The sequence below is a fragment of the Hordeum vulgare genome, unplaced genomic scaffold, assembly GCF_904849725.1.
Source record: "Hordeum vulgare subsp. vulgare unplaced genomic scaffold, MorexV3_pseudomolecules_assembly, whole genome shotgun sequence".
Classification (NCBI taxonomy): domain Eukaryota; kingdom Viridiplantae; phylum Streptophyta; class Magnoliopsida; order Poales; family Poaceae; genus Hordeum; species Hordeum vulgare.
Window position 1 is genome coordinate 52196 of NW_025422561.1, and position 17675 is coordinate 69870.

Consider the following 17675-nt stretch of genomic DNA (forward strand, 5'->3'; position numbering starts at 1 on the left):
ATTATAATAAAACAAGCTATATATAAAAAAAACGCTTTTTTTTTTTTTTGTCGATTATTTATCAAGAAAGCAAAAAGGGTTCTTATCAAATCCACCATAAAATTGGAAAGAAGCATAAAGTAAGTAGACCTGACTCCTTGAATGATGCCTCTATCCGCTATTCTGATATATAAATTCGATGTAGATGAAATTGTATAAGCGAATTTTTCGTATTTCCTTAGACTTAGACCGCGCAAGACAAGAATTTTTCGCTATTTACGATTTCATATTCTTGTTACTAGATGTTCTATAGGAATAAGAAGAAATCGCAACTCCTTTGCGCTACACATAAAAATTGATTTCGAAGGTCCTTTTTTTTTTTCAGAATCCTCCATTTTAGTTCTTCCCCCCATGCAATAGAGAGGGAATGGGAAAAAAGGGGTTACTTTTATTTTCATTTTTCCCTTAAAAGATAGACTTTGAAATAGGAGTCTTGGAATAATGCTGAATTCAAAGGTTTATTTCTATAAGTATAAGATAAGAAAAACAAATCGAATCAAATTCATGGATTTACAACGACCTCGGTTGTGACTCCATAGATAAAAATGGAAAATTTCTCTCTTCGAGACCATTGAAAAAGGGCATTGAACGAGAAAGAAATCGTCCACAGATATAAAACTATCATATGCCTTGGAAAGTGATATGAGGTGCTCGGAAATGGTTGAAGTAATTGAATAGGAGGATCACTATGACTATAGCCCTTGGTAGAGTTCCTAAAGAAGAAAATGATCTATTTGATACTATGGATGACTGGTTACGAAGGGACCGTTTCGTTTTTGTAGGATGGTCTGGCCTATTGCTCTTTCCTTGTGCTTATTTCGCTTTAGGGGGTTGGTTTACAGGGACAACTTTTGTAACTTCTTGGTATACCCATGGATTGGCAAGTTCCTATTTGGAAGGTTGTAATTTCTTAACCGCAGCAGTTTCTACCCCTGCCAATAGTTTAGCACACTCTTTGTTGCTACTATGGGGGCCAGAAGCACAAGGAGATTTTACTCGTTGGTGTCAATTAGGCGGTCTATGGACTTTTGTAGCTCTCCACGGGGCTTTTGCACTAATAGGTTTCATGTTACGCCAATTTGAACTTGCTCGGTCTGTTCAATTGCGGCCTTATAATGCAATCTCATTCTCTGGTCCAATTGCTGTTTTTGTTTCGGTATTCCTTATTTATCCACTGGGGCAATCTGGTTGGTTCTTTGCGCCGAGTTTTGGCGTAGCAGCGATATTTCGATTCATCCTTTTCTTCCAAGGATTTCATAATTGGACGTTGAACCCATTTCATATGATGGGAGTTGCCGGAGTATTAGGCGCGGCTCTGCTATGCGCTATTCATGGAGCAACCGTAGAAAACACTCTATTTGAGGACGGTGATGGTGCAAATACCTTCCGTGCTTTTAACCCAACTCAAGCTGAAGAAACTTATTCAATGGTCACTGCTAACCGCTTTTGGTCCCAAATCTTTGGTGTTGCTTTTTCCAATAAACGTTGGTTACATTTCTTTATGCTATTTGTACCCGTCACCGGTTTATGGATGAGTGCTATTGGCGTAGTTGGCTTGGCTCTGAACTTACGTGCCTATGACTTTGTTTCCCAGGAAATCCGTGCAGCGGAAGATCCTGAATTCGAGACTTTCTACACCAAAAATATTCTTTTAAACGAGGGTATTCGTGCGTGGATGGCAGCTCAGGATCAGCCTCATGAAAATCTTATATTCCCTGAGGAGGTTCTACCACGTGGAAACGCTCTTTAATGGAACTTTCGTTTTAGCTGGTCGTGACCAAGAAACCACCGGCTTTGCTTGGTGGGCTGGGAATGCCAGACTTATCAATTTGTCCGGTAAACTACTTGGAGCTCACGTAGCCCATGCCGGATTAATCGTATTCTGGGCCGGAGCAATGAACCTATTTGAAGTGGCCCATTTCGTACCAGAAAAGCCCATGTATGAACAAGGGTTGATTTTACTTCCACACTTAGCTACTCTAGGTTGGGGAGTAGGGCCAGGGGGGGAAGTTCTAGATACTTTTCCATACTTTGTATCTGGCGTACTTCACCTAATTTCCTCCGCAGTCTTAGGCTTCGGTGGCATTTATCACGCGCTTCTGGGACCCGAGACTCTTGAAGAATCTTTTCCATTCTTTGGTTATGTCTGGAAAGATAGAAATAAAATGACTACAATTTTGGGTATTCACTTAATTTTGTTAGGTCTAGGTGCTTTTCTTCTAGTACTCAAGGCTCTTTATTTTGGCGGTGTATATGATACCTGGGCCCCTGGGGGGGGAGATGTAAGAAAAATTACCAATTTGACCCTTAGTCCCAGTGTTATATTTGGTTATTTACTAAAATCTCCTTTTGGGGGAGAAGGGTGGATTGTTAGTGTAGATGATTTAGAAGATATAATTGGTGGACATGTATGGTTGGGTTTTATTTGTGTATTTGGGGGAATTTGGCATATTTTAACCAAACCCTTCGCATGGGCTCGCCGTGCATTTGTATGGTCTGGAGAAGCTTACTTGTCTTATAGTTTAGCTGCTTTATCTGTCTTTGGTTTTATCGCTTGTTGTTTTGTATGGTTCAATAATACAGCTTATCCGAGTGAGTTTTATGGACCCACCGGGCCAGAAGCTTCTCAAGCTCAAGCATTTACTTTTCTAGTTAGAGACCAGCGTCTTGGAGCTAATGTGGGATCCGCTCAAGGACCCACAGGTTTAGGGAAATATCTAATGCGTTCCCCAACTGGGGAGGTTATCTTTGGAGGGGAAACTATGCGTTTTTGGGACCTTCGTGCTCCATGGTTAGAACCTCTAAGGGGCCCCAACGGTTTGGACTTGAGTAGGTTGAAAAAAGACATACAACCTTGGCAAGAACGGCGCTCAGCAGAATATATGACCCACGCTCCTTTAGGCTCTTTAAATTCCGTGGGTGGCGTAGCGACCGAGATCAATGCAGTTAATTATGTCTCTCCTAGAAGTTGGTTATCAACTTCTCATTTTGTTCTAGGATTCTTCTTTTTTGTGGGCCATTTATGGCATGCAGGAAGAGCCCGAGCTGCTGCAGCAGGTTTTGAAAAGGGAATCGATCGTGATTTGGAACCTGTTCTTTACATGAACCCTCTTAACTAAGATTTTCTTATTTATACCTGTTCTACTTTTTTTCTGTTCTGGCTCGGTTATTCTATCTAGCCGAGCCATTCATTCCTTTTTATGAAAGAAAGATAAGGGACAGAATAAAAAAAAATGAAAGAAACAAACGTATTCAATAAGCAAAAGGAGAGAGAGGGATTCGAACCCTCGATAGTTCCTAGAACTATACCGGTTTTCAAGACCGGAGCTATCAACCACTCAGCCATCTCTCCACCGCCTAATCCTTATTTTACTCCTACAAATAGAACATAGCCATATAAAAAATAAAAATATTTATTAACCTCTAGAAAGATATCAGATACAAGTTCCTTTTCGATATATCTCTGTATACTGTATACACGGATACAGGATCCGCTATACCCGCTTGTGAAATAAAGACTAAATAACCTCCTCTCACCCCCATATCCAAATAAAAAAGAGGTTAAGTAATAAATTTTAATTAAAGAGAAGAATCAATGGATTCATGATTAAACCCCTCCTACTTCTTGTATTTTTTTACAATTTTGGTTAAGTGAGGGATCAAATATGTAGTCAACTTTATTTGATGGTAGCTTGGAGGATTAGAAATATGACTATTGCTTTCCAATTAGCTGTTTTTGCATTAATTGCGACTTCCTCAGTCTTAGTAATTAGTGTACCCCTTGTATTTGCTTCTCCTGATGGTTGGTCAAATAATAAAAATGTTGTATTTTCCGGTACATCATTATGGATTGGACTAGTCTTTCTCGTAGCTATTCTGAATTCTCTCATTTCTTAAATTAAATTTGGTTAATATTTAGTAACCCCATAAAAAAGAAATAATAAAGGCCATTTAAAAAATTCGAATAGTGAGACGTATTAAAACGCAATTTGCGTTCCGAATTGCTAGCTCTTCTCTTTCAGTATTATGAAATTCCCATTAGAATATTCATTGACAGATAATAAAAAAAGGAAAACTCTAATATCTAATATAATAGAATAGAAAATGAAATGAAACGGTCGACCCAGACATAGACGGTCGACCCAAGCGGATATACGCTATAAAATATATACCGTAGCGAGCGTAGTTCAATGGTAAAACATCTCCTTGCCAAGGAGAAGATACGGGTTCGATTCCCGCCGCTCGCCCGCTTAATTTATCAAAGTACTATGATAAAAAGTTTAGTCTAGTTAATTGTTTAACTACTTATATTAAATTAAGTATTAATTAAGTATTAGTCTAGTGCCGTATCCCTTACTATATTTACCCTTCCTTTGCATCCCCCTCAAAAAAAGAGGGCGCTCCGGAGGCAGAAATAGAACTAGCCAACAGAGCCCCAAAATTGGGTATTAACTGAGACAAACAACGGGCAAACTGTTTTTAAAAGGAAGGGAGAGGTAGACTGTCCCTTTCATTTCATTTTTATTTTCTGCAAGGTAGGGAGAAGCCTTGCGCCTTCTTTTTGTGAAGGCAAGTGGCTTCGCAAATTGCTCAATTTTGCCCTCTAGGGCCCGGAACTAATGAATAAAAAAGGGTTGGATACGCCCCTCTACCATATCTAGAGAAATAGAATACTCCTTTTATAGAGACTGCTAAGTGCGGAGACGGGAATCGAACCCGTGACCTCAAGGTTATGAGCCTCGTGAGCTACCAAACTGCTCTACTCCGCTCTGTAGTACCAGAAACTGGTGGACAAAAAAGGCTTGAATACAAGCCTTTAACATGTCTAGACAAATAGAATACTCCTTTTATACAGAATGGAGCGGGTAGCGGGAATCGAACCCGCATCGTTAGCTTGGAAGGCTAGGGGTTATAGTCGACGTTGGTTGATTATTTTTAACGTCTCTAATTCAAAACCGAACATGAAATTTTGATTTCATTCGGCTCCTTTATGGATATTCTCACCACTTAACATCTATGTCAGCTTTTCTATTTGAATGGAACCAAAGCTCTCTGCTTTCTAGATGATCCTTATAGAGTAGGAGATAGAAATTCTATCTAAATCCATCTAATCTACTTACTTCGTTCCCTAATTTCATTCAAGAGATCCTGAGGAAAAGAATTGGGTTTCCACCGAGCTGAAACAATATGCGGATGGTTCTAGTAAACCAAAACTATCGTTTTTTAGCTATTTGGCTTCCTTATCCTTTAACAAAAGAAGATTTAGTTACGATTGGAAATCAACTTTTTTGTATCTTCATCCATAGATCCTTTACTCATATTTTCAAAATTGGAATACTTAAATCCAATGCAAAATTATGCTTCGCGACTCTGTACTCATATCATAATCCAATTTTTATTTTGGATGCAATTTAAATTAGTTTTTGGGTACAAATCGCCAGAATGTATATTCTTCCTCAATATGCTATTGAGAGGAAAAGGATTTAATCCTTTATAAGAACTAAAGTTTTCATCGGAATATAAAAAAAAACTTAAGGATGCCTTAAGTATATCATTTCAAATTCAGTTATTAATAGAACGAATCACACTTTTACCACTAAACTATACCCGCTACATTGTATATTATGGTATAAATGGTACCCTTTGTCAAGGATAGCCATTTGACAAGGAGGCTAATTCCCCCTTATTGAATCAGATGGAGAAGGTTCATGACACTGAGCCATTGGTACTTCTACTTCGATCGCGCGCCTTTACTTTAGGATTTAGATAGCCCCTCTCCCTCTGGTCTGTAAAATAAATCTCTTCTTACCCTGCTAATAGCGCCTGAACCAAATGTATTTATTTTGATTAGGATCCTATCCTATTCTACGGTTACGACTACAATAATCATTATTTACTTTGCGAGGACGTAAGTGTGCCAGACTGCTAAATTGTTTTATTATTCCTACAATATAAACTAGGGGATATAGGGGGTAACACTGTCCCTATAAATTCCTTTTTTCCTTTTCTTTTTTGTCCAGAATTGAACAAAAAAGAAATTATAGAAGATGTTTTCTTCCCCCATTAAGTCCGAGCCATAGAGTAAGAGTGAGATGAGTTTTCCAAATTCATCATAGACTTTCCCTATGGCTTGATAGAAGTAAGAAGCAAAGAGTTGTAACTTAAAGAGTCGTAACTTAAAGAAAAAAACGGACAGGGCTGACAGATTTACCTGATGTAAAGAAGATCCTAAAAGTCTATGATTAGTCGACTCTCTCCATTTAACACTTTCCTCTCTCTCCTTTTTTCCACTGACTCAATGCTAGTTTATTAGATTCTTGTTTAAAAGAATCAAAAAAGTTCAATAGAACTAAGAACACATAAAAAATAGCATAGAGGATCAAGGCCATTACCAAAAGTTCCTCCCAAGGATCCTATCCTATTGGGTATCTGTTCCCTGCCTTTTCCCGCTAGGATTGGAAATCTTATATTTTCCATATACCATTGAATCCTTGGGGTTCCAGAATCCGCCTATTTTACTAGCCTTCGGAAACGGAAAACCATGAACCAAGAAGAGTTGGGTATGTTTTTTTTTCTTAATTTTATTTTGAGCTCTCAAGATATCAATACATATACAATCTATACATAATGTCTCTCTCTATATCTCTATATATTATATATATATAATATGTACATTATGCAGTAGACCCATAATGGGAAATCAAAGTGGCAAATTTTTGAATTAAATAAAAAGCCCTTTTAACTCAGTGGTAGAGTAATGCCATGGTAAGGCATAAGTCATCGGTTCAAATCCGATAAAGGGCTTTTTAAATTAGTGGTAGAGTAATCTCGTGCTAAGACGTAAGTCATTGGTTCGAATCTGATAGAGTACTTTTCTACTAAATTGATTCGCTTTTTTCTTTGTTTTTGAAGCTTTCTCTTTAGAGAATTTTATGACTTAGTGCGGGATGAATGCATTTTTGGTCTGAACACTAAATGAAGCACGGAATGGAAATAAAAAAAAAATTGGACTCTTTTTCATCTTATCTTAGATCAATAAAATAACTACCTGTACTGAACTAATCTAGAATCCCTTTTAGTAATCCATTCTTATTCTATACATTTAAAATGAATTTCCCTAAAAGGTAGAGGATGATCCATGAATTAATCTAACCATCAACTAAAAAAATCCTAGATGAAAACATAGCAGAAAAGTTAGAAAAACTCTTTGCTTTGGATCTAGTTATACTTTTCGAGTATATTGACAATTCAAAAAAACTGCTCATACTATGATTATAGTATAATCACGAGCGGTTGTATATGGCCCTATCGTCTAGTGATGCCCCTATCGTCTAGTGGTTCAGGACATCTCTCTTTCAAGGAGGCAGCGGGGATTCGACTTCCCCTGGGGGTAGGGAGTATTATGAAAGGAGGTTAATCATAGATTAGCAAAAACCCTAGAATAAATTCTTCCTGGGTCGATGCCCGAGTGGTTAATGGGGACGGACTGTAAATTCGTTGACAATGTCTACGCTGGTTCAAATCCAGCTCGGCCCAAAAATCTAGGGCTTCGTGAATATGAACTAAATCCTTTTGTTTTTCTCCCATAAAATAAAATGTCTGATCTATAGAAATAAAAGAGAAATAAAAAAGGGGATTTTTTTTTCTAATCCATATCTCTCTCATTCCTTTCTTACAAACAAAAGAGTTTTTCTTGTTGAAGGGTGGATTATTATCCATTTTTAGTGATAAAAAATCACGACATACTAGTTATGTCACTCTCACTATACCCACGTATAATATAATATTAATATGTGGGTATGTAGTATATGATTCGTCTATTTCTTAGAGTACGACAGACGAATCGAATCTTCTTATGGTTCTATTTAAGAATGGGTATGCCATACACCCCGCGGGGATTGTAGTTCAATTGGTCAGAGCACCGCCCTGTCAAGGCGGAAGCTGCGGGTTCGAGCCCCGTCAGTCCCGAACTAGGGTTCAATGAATGGAGAAATTCATATTTCCTTTTTCCATGAAAAAAAAGGGGCAGGGAGCAAGATCAAATACCCATAGGGCACCCTTACTTCACTTTTTTATTTTGCATCTCTCATTAAAGAGGGAGGGAAGGAGTATAGGAATTTTTTTCACTACTCCCGATCGATAAAGATAAAGAAAGACACACATACGATATGTGGATTAGTAGAATTTTAGGATATTACTCTATCTTTCTTTATGATGATACCATCCTCATCTTAATTTCCTATTCCACTGTTATGGAATAGAGTACCGGTATTTTACCGGAATCCATACATAAATTGTATTCCCTTTTTATTTCAGACCTCTTTTCCCCATCTCACTTCTACTGCTTATTTGGATGTCTATGTGACCCATAGAAAGTTGCTCATATAATACATACATAATTGTATGTATAACTATAAGAAAAAGGAAGAGAAATTGTATAAGATTAAGAAAGCTCGTGGGTTAGAGATATAGAAAAGAAAAAGTAGAAAAAAAAGGATTAAAAAAGAGGGAATTCCTAATCCAATCAAAAAACCCATTTTGGTCTTAGTATGGATATAGGATCTTCCTATGTTATACTATATAACTCTCATCCATGAATTGATTTGATAGATCCGATATTCATAATATTGAATTGATTCAGTATTATCAGAATGCAAGCCCTACCCTTGAATTTACAAGATACCCCTTTTTCCTCTCCATGGGATTACATCCCGAGTTATTGTGAAAATAAAAAATAAAGAGGTTATGGAAGTCAATATTCTCGCATTTATTGCTACTGCACTGTTCATTCTAATTCCTACTTCTTTTTTACTTATTATTTATGTAAAAACAGTCAGCCAAAATAATTAAGTGGAATTCCAATTAATCATTGAAGAAATGAAAAAGGGATTAAATAAAAAAAATCCAAGTCTTAAATGAAAGGATCTGGTTGGAATCTTAAAGTGTGGTAGAAAGAACTACATATAGTTTTTTCTACGACACTTTAGAGTCTTTCTATTATATTATCTTTGAATCTACATAGAATAGATTAGTAGATTGAAATAGTTAAGTAGTCTAATTCAATTTCTTTTTTCATTGCATCCACTTAATTTCAATCAGGTCAAAATAAAAAAATCGAAGACAATTCTTGACCAAAGAATCCATGGAAGGAAAGAAAAATAATATAAGAATAGACTATAGTAAAAAGTAAAAGGAAAAAACCAGCGAATCTTTCATGCTTAAATATCCCGCGAGATGCTTCAAAAGAGAATAAAAATTATTCTAAGAATAAAGAAAGAGTATAAAACAAATGGAAAATGTGTGATATGCCGTGAATAGTTCCGTGGAAGAAAGTCTAATTTTCTTATGTATAGAACTTTTTTTAACCATTAGTCATTTCTAGTAGAAATTCTTAATTGGTATAATGGCTCTTTCTTACAATACAAGAGTTTCTTACAGGAGTGAAACAAAACTAAAGAAAAAGATTAAAGAATAACGTTTGACAAAATAATTAATGCAAAACGATCAATTAAAAAAAGAATTGATACAACAATTTGATTACTTAATCAATTAGTAGTATCGTATCCCTAGAGTCCACTCCTTCCCCATACTACTAGTGAAAGAGAAAATGTAAAGACTACCATTAAAGCAGCCCAAGCGAGACTTACTATATCCATCTAAATTATGTCTCCTATTTCTATGAAGGGATTATTCTACTATTGATCAATAATCATAGTGGAATCAAGGGTACAGAGTCAAAAAGGGCTTCTGCCCTAAGGCCATGGATCAATCAGTTCAAGGAATTTACTCCTAACAAATTCTTATAGGAATTCTTGTAGAATTAGAGAGCATTAAAAATACGATACTATAAAGCCCTTTTTTCCTTACCTTAAAAAAGAAAGAGTACGGGAATGATGTCCTGAATAGAAGAAGCGGGAATAGGAAGATTTTTTATTCCTTTTGTTACTCTAGTGTATGTAGGTCACATAAGATGTACGATAAAAAAATGTATGATAATTAGGAAGTCTTGATATTCTTTCGTGGAGTCCCTTCTGGAATCTTAGATTGAAAAAGAGAAGAATGCCCCTTAGGGACCTTTCTTTGGATACCAAGATTTCTGACATCTTATCCTCGTATTTAAAAATTCTCAAATCGAATCAATTAAGAACCAATTCAAATTCATATAATAAAAGAATAAGGAAACACTACCTCACCCCTATTGATAACCATTTTGGCCACTACCGCCAAAACAAACCCTAACCCTAGTTTAAGGATAGAACTATGGTATGGTTTCTCTAAACCCAGTATCGGCAGGCTTAGTTACTCTCTTGCCCGAACTTATGCGAAGTAAAAATTGATTGAATTCGATCAGTACTAGAAAACCTAAGTATTTTATTGATCAGGCGGCACCCAGATTTGAACTGGGGATAAAGGATTTGCAGTCCCCTGCCTTACCGCTTGGCCATGCCGCCAAAAAATCCGATCGAAAATCTAGAAAACAGCAAGTATTCATCCACGTTTTCTTACGAAAAGCCCCTTTCTTTTATTTTGAATATAATTAAACTTACTTTTTTCCAATCTTTTTCAAAAAAGATACTCCTGCTTTTTTTGATCCAGTTTCGATTATTCTCCTCGATAGATTCTATCTTAAAACATACATTGCTAACACAATAAAACTTCCCATTTCTTTCTATTGAGATGAAAAAGAAGAAAAGTGGATTTCTAGTCACAGGCTGCAAAATTCAGAACAAATTGGAACCATTAACTAGAATTCTCTTTCTTTTTTGAATTGCAGTAGTGAACTACTCTTAAATCGGTATTATCTCCCCCCCTTCAATTTCAATGGCATAATAAAATATTATGGCTTTATGCTTAATCCGTGTATAGGTGAACTTTAGGTCCGAGCAGCATTATTATCCAAAGATCCCCTTTATGTACATATCTCTATGGGGAATCGTGCTTTAATTTTTCAAAGTATTAAATTAAATATCTTGAATAAAAAAAGGAAATTTGCTCTGATATTAGAGTATAACCTGACTATCTTGGCCTACCCAAGTGAAATTACGATAAAAGAAAAGCATGGATATGGGGAGAGGTGGATAATTAGATTGGCATGTACTTAAAAAAGGGACTTACTTTATTTTAGAATTCCACAATGAAATACTTAATTTTCTAGCAATTATACTACTCCGATCCGAAATAAAAAAGAACCCTCAAATTATTTTTAGAAATTAAAGTAAGCACGCTATTCTAAATCGAAGTAAAGTAAAACTTTCTAGTGTATTATATTACGGCTTTATTACATTCATAGAAAGGGGATAAAATGAGAAATCTTTGCCATTCAATCTGATTAGAATATTATAAAGTATAAGTGGCATAATTTTTTTTGTAGGAATATTTTAGCAATTCATTTTCATTTCATTTGTACCCCTGGTAAACTAGAATTTTCGTCGAAATGGTCTCTATTCATATGTATGAAATACATATATGAAATACGTATGTGGAGTTCCCTAGAATTTCATGTGATTCAGTAAACAGAATATAGATTCCATGATTGCTAGATCAATCCGTAGGGATTGATGAAGAGTGAGCTGATAATGGAATTTTTCTTTGATAAACAGGAAACTTAAGATTAAGATGCTCCGGAATGGAAACGAGGGAATGTCCACAATACCCGGATTTAGTCAGATCCAATTCGAGGGATTTTTTAGGTTCATTAATCAAGCCTTGGCAGAAGAACTTGACAAGTTTCCAACAATTAAAGATCCAGATCACGAAATTGCATTTCAATTATTTGCGAAAGGATATCAATTGCTAGAACCCTCGATAAAAGAAAGAGATGCTGTGTATGAATCACTCACCTATTCTTCCGAATTATATGTATCTGCGAGATTAATTTTTGGTTTCGATGTGCAAAAGCAAACCATTTCTATCGGAAACATTCCTATAATGAATTCCTTAGGAACCTTTATTATAAATGGAATATACCGAATTGTGATCAATCAAATATTGCTAAGTCCTGGTATTTACTACCGCTCGGAATTAGATCATAAGGGAATTTCTATCTACACCGGGACTATAATATCAGATTGGGGAGGGAGATCGGAATTAGCAATTGATAAAAAAGAAAGGATATGGGCTCGCGTGAGTAGAAAACAAAAGATATCTATTCTAGTTCTATCATCAGCTATGGGTTCGAATCTAAGAGAAATTCTAGATAATGTTTCCTACCCTGAAATTTTCTTGTCTTTCCCGAATGCTAAGGAGAAGAAGAGGATTGAGTCAAAAGAAAAAGCTATTTTGGAGTTTTATCAACAATTTGCTTGTGTAGGTGGGGACCTGGTATTTTCGGAGTCCTTATGCGAGGAATTACAAAAGAAATTTTTTCAACAAAAATGTGAATTAGGAAGGATTGGTCGACGAAATATGAATCGGAGACTTAATCTTGATATACCTCAGAACAATACATTCTTGTTACCACGAGATGTATTGGCCGCTACGGATCATTTGATTGGAATGAAATTTGGAACGGGTATACTTGACGATGACGATATGAATCACTTGAAAAATAAACGTATTCGTTCGGTTGCGGATCTGTTACAAGATCAATTCGGATTGGCTCTTGGTCGTTTACAACATGCAGTTCAAAAAACTATTCGTAGAGTATTCATACGTCAATCGAAACCGACTCCCCAAACTTTGGTAACTCCAACTTCAACTTCAATTTTATTAATAACTACTTATGAGACCTTTTTTGGCACATACCCATTATCTCAAGTTTTTGATCAAACGAATCCATTGACACAAACTGTTCATGGGCGAAAAGTGAGTTGTTTAGGTCCTGGAGGGTTGACGGGGAGAACCGCAAGTTTTCGGAGCCGAGATATTCATCCGAGTCACTATGGGCGTATTTGTCCAATTGACACGTCTGAAGGAATCAATGTTGGACTTACTGGATCCTTAGCAATTCATGCGAGAATTGATCACTTGTGGGGATCTATAGAGAGTCCGTTTTATGAAATATCTGCTGAGAAAGCAAAAGAAAAAAAAGAGAGACAGGTGGTTTATCTATCACCAAATAGAGATGAGTATTATATGATAGCAGCAGGAAATTCTTTGTCCTTGAATCAAGGTATTCAGGAAGAACAGGTTGTTCCAGCTAGATACCGCCAAGAATTCTTGACTATTGCATGGGAACAGATTCATGTTAGAAGTATTTTTCCTTTCCAATATTTTTCTATTGGGGGTTCTCTCATTCCTTTTATTGAGCACAATGATGCGAATCGGGCTTTAATGAGTTCTAATATGCAGCGCCAAGCAGTTCCACTTTCTCGGTCCGAGAAATGCATTGTTGGAACTGGATTGGAACGCCAAACAGCTCTAGATTCGAGGGTTTCCGTTATAGCCGAACGCGAGGGAAAGATCATTTCTACTGATAGTCATAAGATACTTTTATCAAGTAGTGGGAAGACTATAAGTATTCCTTTAGTTAACCACCGTCGCTCTAACAAAAATACTTGTATGCACCAAAAACCTCGGGTTCCACGGGGTAAATCCATTAAAAAAGGACAAATTTTAGCAGAAGGAGCTGCTACAGTTGGGGGGGAACTTGCTTTAGGAAAAAACGTATTAGTAGCTTATATGCCATGGGAAGGTTACAATTTTGAAGACGCAGTACTAATTAGCGAACGTTTGGTATATGAGGATATTTATACCTCTTTTCACATCCGGAAATATGAAATTCAGACGGATACGACAAGCCAGGGCTCCGCTGAAAAAATCACTAAAGAAATACCACATCTAGAAGAACATTTACTCCGCAATTTGGACAAAAATGGAGTTGTTAGGTTGGGATCCTGGGTAGAAACTGGTGATATTTTAGTAGGTAAATTAACGCCTCAGATAGCGAGCGAATCATCATATATCGCAGAAGCTGGATTATTACGGGCCATATTCGGCCTTGAGGTTTCCACTTCAAAAGAAACTTCTCTGAAATTACCTATAGGTGGAAGAGGGCGCGTTATCGATGTGAAATGGATCCAAAGGGACCCCCTCGACATAATGGTTCGTGTATATATTTTACAGAAACGTGAAATCAAAGTTGGGGATAAAGTAGCCGGAAGACATGGGAATAAAGGGATCATTTCCAAAATTTTGCCTAGGCAAGATATGCCCTATTTGCAAGATGGAACACCCGTTGATATGGTCTTCAATCCCTTAGGAGTACCCTCCCGAATGAATGTGGGACAAATATTTGAAAGCTCGCTCGGATTAGCGGGGGATCTGCTAAAGAAACATTATAGAATAGCACCCTTTGATGAGAGATATGAGCAAGAGGCTTCAAGAAAACTTGTGTTTTCAGAATTATATGAAGCCAGTAAAGAAACAAAAAATCCATGGGTATTTGAACCCGAGTACCCGGGAAAAAGCAGAATATTTGATGGAAGAACAGGCGACCCCTTTGAGCAACCTGTTCTAATAGGGAAGTCCTATATCTTAAAATTAATTCATCAAGTTGATGAGAAAATTCATGGGCGTTCTACTGGGCCCTACTCACTTGTTACACAACAACCGGTTAGAGGAAGAGCCAAGCAAGGGGGACAACGAGTAGGAGAAATGGAAGTTTGGGCTTTAGAAGGATTTGGTGTTGCTCATATTTTACAAGAGATACTTACTTATAAATCTGACCATCTTATAGCTCGCCAAGAAATACTTAATGCTACGATCTGGGGAAAAAGAATACCTAATCATGAGGATCCTCCAGAATCTTTTCGAGTGCTCGTTCGAGAACTACGATCTTTGGCTCTAGAACTGAATCATTTCCTTGTATCTGAAAAGAACTTCCAGGTTAATAGGGAGGAAGTTTGATCGGAATAAATATAAATTCTTTTCTTATTTCTATTTTATGATTGACCAATATAAACATCAACAACTTCAAATTGGACTCGTTTCCCCTCAACAAATAAAGGCTTGGGCTAACAAAAACCTACCTAATGGAGAAGCCGTTGGCGAAGTCACAAGGCCCTCTACTTTTCATTATAAAACCGATAAACCAGAAAAAGATGGATTGTTTTGCGAAAGAATCTTTGGACCCATAAAAAGCGGGATTTGCGGTTGTGGCAATTCTCGAGCGAGCGGAGCTGAAAACGAAGACGAAAGATTTTGCCAAAAATGCGGGGTAGAATTTGTGGATTCTCGGATACGAAGATATCAAATGGGATACATCAAACTCGCATGTCCCGTGACTCATGTGTGGTATTTGAAAGGTCTTCCTAGTTATATCGCGAATCTTTTAGATAAACCTCTTAAGAAGTTGGAGGGCCTAGTATACGGCGATTTCTCTTTTGCTAGGCCCAGCACTAAAAAACCCACTTTTTTACGATTACGAGGTTTATTCGAAGAGGAAATTGCATCCTGTAACCACAGCATTTCTCCCTTTTTTTCTACCCCAGGCTTTGCAACATTTCGAAATCGGGAAATTGCGACAGGAGCAGGTGCTATTAGAGAACAATTAGCAGATTTGGATTTGCGAATTATTATAGAGAATTCTTTGGTCGAATGGAAGGAATTAGAAGACGAGGGGTATAGTGGAGATGAGTGGGAAGATAGAAAAAGACGAATAAGAAAAGTTTTTTTGATTAGACGCATGCAATTGGCGAAACATTTTATTCAAACAAATGTAGAACCAGAATGGATGGTTTTGTGCTTATTACCGGTTCTTCCTCCCGAATTGAGACCTATTGTTTATAGGTCTGGAGATAAAGTAGTGACTTCAGACATTAATGAACTTTATAAGAGAGTTATCCGTCGGAACAACAATCTTGCCTATCTATTAAAAAGAAGTGAATTAGCGCCAGCAGATTTAGTAATGTGCCAGGAAAAATTGGTACAAGAAGCCGTGGATACACTTCTTGATAGTGGGTCCCGCGGGCAACCGACGAGGGATGGTCACAATAAAGTATACAAATCACTTTCAGATGTAATTGAAGGTAAAGAGGGAAGGTTTCGCGAGACTCTGCTTGGGAAACGGGTCGATTACTCGGGGCGTTCTGTCATTGTTGTGGGTCCTTCGCTTTCATTACATCAATGTGGATTACCTCTAGAGATAGCAATAAAGCTTTTTCAGCTATTTGTAATTCGCGATTTAATCACGAAACGCGCCACTTCTAATGTCAGGATTGCTAAAAGGAAAATTTGGGAAAAGGAACCCATTGTATGGGAAATACTTCAAGAAGTTATGCGGGGACATCCTGTACTGTTAAATAGAGCACCTACTCTGCATAGATTAGGCATACAGGCCTTTCAACCCACTTTAGTAGAGGGGCGTACTATTTCTTTACACCCATTAGTGTGTAAGGGTTTCAATGCAGACTTTGATGGAGATCAAATGGCTGTTCATCTACCTTTATCCTTGGAAGCTCAGGCGGAAGCCCGTTTACTTATGTTTTCTCATATGAATCTCTTATCTCCTGCTATTGGGGATCCTATTTGCGTACCAACCCAAGACATGCTTATCGGGCTTTATGTATTAACAATTGGAAAGCGTCGAGGTATTTGTGCAAATAGATATAATAGTTTCAGAAACTATCCAAATTTAAAAGTCAATTACAATAATAATAATTCTAAGTATAGGAAAGATAAAGAACCCCATTTTTCTAGTTCTTATGATGCACTGGGAGCTTATAGACAAAAACTAATCAGTTTAGATAGTCCCTTGTGGCTACGATGGAACCTGGATCAACGCGTCATTGGGTCAAGAGAAGTTCCGATTGAAATTCAATATGAATCTTTGGGGACTTATCATGAGATTTATGCTCACTATCTAATAATGGGAAATAGAAAAAAAGAAATTCGTTCGATATACATTCGAACCACTCTTGGTCATATTTCTTTTTATAGAGAAATAGAGGAAGCCGTACAAGGATTTAGTCAGGCCTATTCATACACTACCTAAACAAGAAAGTTAGATTCGGCGATGCCCCTCCCCTTTGCTTTCGGGGGGCATTCCGATTTCCCTAGTATCATCATTATTTGCCACGCGAATCCAGATTGAGATTGAGGCAATTAAGTTAATTAAATTTTCGAATCACTGACTCAGGCCCATTGTCGAATCCTACTCAGCAATTGTCGAATCCTACTCAGCCGAAAAGGGGGTACTTATGTATGGCGGAACGGGCCAATCTGGTCTTTCATAATAAAGAGATAGACGGAACTGGTATGAAACGACTTATTAGCAGATTAATAGATCATTTTGGAATGGGATATACATCCCATATACTGGATCAACTAAAGACTCTGGGCTTCTATCAAGCCACTACTACATCGATTTCGTTAGGAATCGAGGATCTTTTAACAATACCCTCTAAGGGATGGTTAGTCCAAGACGCGGAACAACAGAGTTTTCTTTTGGAGAAACACTATTATTATGGGGCTGTACACGCGGTAGAAAAATTACGCCAATCTGTTGAGATATGGTATGCGACAAGTGAATATTTGAAACAAGAAATGAATTCAAATTTTCGGATAACGGATCCTTCTAATCCAGTCTATCTAATGTCTTTTTCAGGAGCCAGAGGAAATGCATCTCAAGTACACCAATTAGTAGGTATGAGAGGATTAATGTCGGACCCTCAAGGACAAATGATTGATTTACCTAT

The 17675-nt window shown here is 37.1% G+C and overlaps 1 protein-coding gene and 7 non-coding genes across 8 annotated transcripts; 5 read left to right on the forward strand and 3 right to left on the reverse strand.

Moving 5' to 3' along the window:
• The first annotated feature begins 42 nt into the window (after positions 1-42).
• On the forward strand, positions 43-1919 carry LOC123420072 (photosystem II D2 protein). Its single transcript, XM_045107265.1, has one exon. It carries the CDS (start codon positions 728-730, stop codon positions 1787-1789), a length of 1062 nt encoding a protein of 353 aa, XP_044963200.1. The 5' UTR covers positions 43-727; the 3' UTR covers positions 1790-1919.
• Positions 1920-3303: 1384 nt separating this feature from the next.
• Positions 3304-3391, reverse strand: TRNAS-UGA. Its single transcript has one exon. It is a non-coding gene; the product is annotated as a tRNA-Ser (tRNA).
• An 824-nt stretch (positions 3392-4215) lies between these two features.
• Positions 4216-4286, forward strand: TRNAG-GCC. Its single transcript has one exon. It is a non-coding gene; the product is annotated as a tRNA-Gly (tRNA).
• Positions 4287-4734: 448 nt separating this feature from the next.
• TRNAM-CAU lies at positions 4735-4808 on the reverse strand. The gene has a single exon. It is a non-coding gene; the product is annotated as a tRNA-Met (tRNA).
• A 1963-nt stretch (positions 4809-6771) lies between these two features.
• TRNAT-GGU lies at positions 6772-6843 on the forward strand. Its single transcript has one exon. It is a non-coding gene; the product is annotated as a tRNA-Thr (tRNA).
• Positions 6844-7493: 650 nt separating this feature from the next.
• Positions 7494-7575, forward strand: TRNAY-GUA. The gene has a single exon. It is a non-coding gene; the product is annotated as a tRNA-Tyr (tRNA).
• Positions 7576-7933: 358 nt separating this feature from the next.
• TRNAD-GUC lies at positions 7934-8007 on the forward strand. The gene has a single exon. It is a non-coding gene; the product is annotated as a tRNA-Asp (tRNA).
• Positions 8008-10419: 2412 nt separating this feature from the next.
• TRNAC-GCA lies at positions 10420-10490 on the reverse strand. Its single transcript has one exon. It is a non-coding gene; the product is annotated as a tRNA-Cys (tRNA).
• Between the last annotated feature and the right edge of the window lie 7185 nt (positions 10491-17675).